Raw genomic sequence first — 4,458 nt, 5'->3', positions numbered from 1 at the left:
CAATCTGGAAGCTGTTTGGACATTCTTCTAGTTTAGACATAATTTCACCCCTCAAAGTAGAGAAACAAACTGTTCTCACTGCTCCTAATGCCTGAACTCTTTCCTTTTGTCTGTATTGGTTTATTTGAACCAAACCTTAAATACCGTAATGTTGTTTTGGGAGCTAATTATTCCACTTATAGATAGTTATGAGACAGGTGTGTCAGCTCTAATATTAAATATATTAAATTTTATACAACATAAGGTTCAACAAGCTATGGAAGAGATAATAGGCTTTAAGTGTCACGATTATGCAAGTTTGCACACATTCATAAGCACTTATTTAAACTTTAATAAGCTATTATGTTTTATTTGACGTACCCTAAGTTTTTCTGATTTGATGTTATGTTTAATTGTTTCTGATTACATGATTTTTAATCGTTTAGATGAGATCCATTACAAGCTTGTAGGGGTTTTCTAAGCTTGGTTGTGTCATGATTTAAGGATTTTTTAACATATTATCTTACAGCCTGGACATTAAACGTCAACTTTAGCCTTTTTCTGACTCATGTTAGCTTTTTATCTAGAGTTGAATTTGCACATCTATGCCAGCTGATCAACATTTGATGGAATCAGGGCTTCTTTTGTTTCTTAAAAGCCAAAAAGTGATATGTTGGAACGCCTCAGGAGCTGCCACATAAACCCCACATTTAACTGTTTATTCTCACGAATAAATACCCTTAGATTGAACAACAAACAGAAGGAAATGATTGTGAATGTCATGTTTTATTTCCTTTTTTTAATATTTTTGCATCTGCATCATTAATGATGAGTAAAAAAATAAACTATGCCATAAAATACAGTACATCTTGATAAAATACATGGTATGATAGTTGTTGGCGTGGATTTTTCTTCTTCTTCTTCTTCTTCATGGAAATACTGTTAGGGGAAATGACAGGGGACACCTTACACCTAAACGCTGCTACATGTTAGTAACTCTATATTCACTTGTCACCACTTTAGTCAACAGTATTACACATATATTGAGCGTGATTTGACGTCACATCACAGGTGGGGCTTTAAATCACACGTGGATGCCAGTTCTTCTCGGAGTACAGATGATTTGTATTTGCATGCATTTGGATTCCAGCACAAATTCTCATCTCAGACGACTGAAACAACATGGAAGAACTCAACCTTGTCACAAAACAAAAACAAAAATAAAAATCACATCGTCTACGCACGGCCTTTGATGTTTAGGTTTATAGGGCATCAAAGCTCACACTACAAGTTAACATCTGAGTAATAATCATAGCTTGCTGGCTGGTTAGGGTACGAGCGCGCCGTGTTGTTGCATAACTCCTTCACAAGGCCAGGAGGGTTGGCGAGTTGAGGCTGTCTTTCATCAGCTCGGACGCGCCGAGGCTGCCTTTGAGGCCGTCGCAGCTGTCGGCCATGGATTCCAGCTCGGCGTAGTTAAAGGAAAACGCTGTGCGGTAGCTGCTACAAGTGGGGCTGGAAGACGCGGCCGGCAGCGACTCGAGGTCGCTCGCCACAGACCTGTACAGGGTCTCCCAGTCCGGCAGGCAGAAGGGGCCGCTCAGGTCAATGTCGGGCACAGACGCGGCCGCCTCAGAGGTCACCGCCATCTCCAGGCTGGGCACCAAGTCGTCCAGGTCGTCCCCTCTCAGGTCCTCCAGGGTCTCCTCCTCCTCCTCCTCCTCGGCGCTGGAGCACAGGAGGATGTTGGAGTTCCCCAGGATGGCCGCGGCGGGGATGCAGGCGACACCGTCCAGGTCCTGGGCGGTGGGGGCCTCGCCGCCGGACTCTGGGGTCTTCACGTTCTCCAGGATGGACAGGAGCTGCGGGGAGGCCGGAGGATCCTGCAGCATCGAGTCAATGTCCTCCTGCTCCTCCTCCTCCTCCTCACTGCCTGCAGGCAGCGTGCAGGAGGGCTTGTGGGAGGCTAAGATCTGCTCCAGGCGCTCCTTCTCCTTCAGCAGGTTGTCTATCTCAGTCTGGAGAGCAGACTTCTCCTCCTCCAGCGAGTCAGTCTCCTGAAGGAACAGGAAGAAGAAGAAAAAAGAAAATAAAGCATTCATTGGGGTCTAATTTGGGCGCGTCAGGCTCATTTGGAGACGTGACTTCACCAAAATCCGGCACACTTACAGCTTGAAGGGTGTCTATCAGCTCCCTCCGCCTGTTCCGACACTTCGCTGCAGCGATCTTGTTCCTCTCCCTCCTGATCCTCCTTCTCTCCTCATCCTCCTTGGAAGGCTGAAATCAATCAGAAGAAACAAAGAAAAGAAAAAAAATTGGAATGAGCATCCTGCCAATTCTCGCCATATCTGCAGTCACTGGCTCCACAACACCATCTCTTCTGCCAAAAAAAAAAAAAAGAGAAAATCCTCTTTAGTAGAGAGTGCTGGGAATACTGATCCAGTCGGTGCAGTCTCTCTCTCTCTCTCTCTCTCTCTCTCTCTCTCTCTCTCTGAAATGCTGCACCGCGCTGGCACGCGGGCAGGACGTGAACGCGCTTTTTTTGTGTGTGTGTTTTATTTTCAGGCAATTTCCTCTCCTCATTCATAATTAACACAGCGGCGCACCTTCAGCTTTAATCGCCCATTAAATGCACTCCTCCTCTGGGCTGGTGTGTCACTTGTCACTTACCTTGCGCCTAATTTACGCAAGTCGGGTTTTGTCTCAACAAGTTAATTGCGCCTCGTCTTGGTAAAACATCGCGATAGGAGCGCATTCTCGCATTAACCTTTACTGGAAGGGAGAGGAGATGGAGTTGAAAACGTCACAGACTGGCGGAATTCGCGCCTAATTGACCTGCTAATTGGCTGGCTGATTGACTCGGTCGGCTCAGGCAAGGCTCAGGCGGTCGTACCTGCTCCTTTGGCGCCTTCTTGCCGCCGCAGGGTTTCGCCTTCTTTGCGCCAGGCGCGCAGGACGTCTGCGCCGCGCCGCGCGTCTTGCCCTTCCCGCACGGCGGCGCGGCGGCGGCCGGCTGCACCATCCACTTCAGCTCCAGCGACGTAGGGACCGCGGCCGGAGAGGGGACAAAGGAGGCTGCTGCGCCGGTGCCACCGTCCTGCACGGGAGAAACACGCGCACAGCCGCTCACTAATCTCCGAATGCGCATTTTCCTGACCTTTACCCATATTTGCACGGCGCATCAATCATTTATGGCTGACAGATGGCAAAGATATCTAAATCTGTCAAAGAAAAAAATGCTTATCATCGCTCTGAAAGTGTGAAATAAAATTTGAAAAAATGAATCTTTTCCATAAACAGTTTGCACTGTGACACTGATTAAATCCCCCTCCAATCAAAACAAGGCTGTTATCCAGAACATGTGCAGAAATAAACATCTTTTTTAGTTGTTGTTGTGGCTTGTTTTGGGTCCTTACCTTGCCCACTGATGATGAAAGCGAGTCAGGAGGAGGCTGGCTGCGCCCAGGGGTGTCCCCGCCGGGCGATGATGCTGCGCTGCAGCTAGAGGATGGCTCGAGCTCATCAGTGTTGGAGTCTGGATGCATGTTTGCCTCTGAGATCACTGCATTAAAACATGAAAAACCAATAATAATAATAATGCTTTAAAAAAAAGAAAAAAGAAAATGTCCAAGCAAGCCTCTGTCTGTTCAGGACTGGTCTCCCTCCCTCCTCCCTGCACGCCTACTTCTACTCCATTTGCCAGCTTTCATAAATGGTAACTGTGCAGATATAGTGGCGAGGCCCGCCTTTTATAGTGAGCTGGAATTTTATGAATGAAACCTGAGTGGCGAGACCGAACCATTCCGCGGGAGCGGAGCCGACCCGAGGAGACGACGCGGCGCGCGCGCGCGCTCCGTGCTTCGAACAGGCGCGAGCGCCGGACGCGTCCGAGCGGCCGCACTTCGCGGCCATCGCCGGTGTTCGGGGCTCTCACGTGTCCCCTAAAACGGCGAGCGGGTTTTGGACGACACCCCCCTCTGCCGCCGCCTGCAGAAGGAGCCCGCCACCATGAATGAACTACGTCACGTTATGTATGCAGCATCTGCATCACACGCGCACATCATGGCATTCAGACAAATCACGACATAATCCGGGGGGTAACAGAGATGCTCTCATAATGAAACAATGACATATAATTTATTCAAATCATCGTTTTTTATTCTCTCAGTTTCATTTTAAACAGCTTAAATTAGAACATTGTGATGCAGTCATGTGCCGTCATCTGTTTGGACCAAAAAAAAGAAAGATCAAATGAATCCTGATTAACGCACAAACCCCTCCACCACCATGCTTAGTTACAATCTGCTAAATTAGGACGCTCGTCTGTTTGACACACAGCTTCTTATGTGGGGGGGCTTCAGAACAGAGCTCCAGCAACAGAACTGTCGCTGGAATAAAGCAGCCAATCGCTTGAATGGACCGGCCGGACCATATATGGCTTTTCCGGTGGTGGTGGTAGTGGAGGGGATGGGGGGGGGA

The 4,458-nt window shown here is 48.2% G+C and overlaps 1 protein-coding gene across 1 annotated transcript; it reads right to left on the bottom strand.

Moving 5' to 3' along the window:
- Window positions 1-885: 885 nt before the first annotated feature.
- Window positions 886-4,109, bottom strand: si:ch211-153j24.3 (proto-oncogene c-Fos). The gene is made up of 4 exons (XM_017427261.3): window positions 3,396-4,109; window positions 2,873-3,076; window positions 2,149-2,256; window positions 886-2,036 (listed from the first exon to the last, which is right to left on the bottom strand). Exons 1-4 carry the CDS (start codon window positions 3,522-3,524, stop codon window positions 1,344-1,346), a joined length of 1,134 nt encoding a protein of 377 aa, XP_017282750.1. The 5' UTR covers window positions 3,525-4,109; the 3' UTR covers window positions 886-1,343.
- Window positions 4,110-4,458: the final 349 nt, after the last annotated feature.

Source organism: Kryptolebias marmoratus, linkage group LG19, assembly GCF_001649575.2.
Source record: "Kryptolebias marmoratus isolate JLee-2015 linkage group LG19, ASM164957v2, whole genome shotgun sequence".
NCBI lineage: Eukaryota > Metazoa > Chordata > Actinopteri > Cyprinodontiformes > Rivulidae > Kryptolebias > Kryptolebias marmoratus.
Note: the sequence above shows the minus strand (reverse complement) of the source record. Positions and strands in the feature narration are given on the sequence as shown.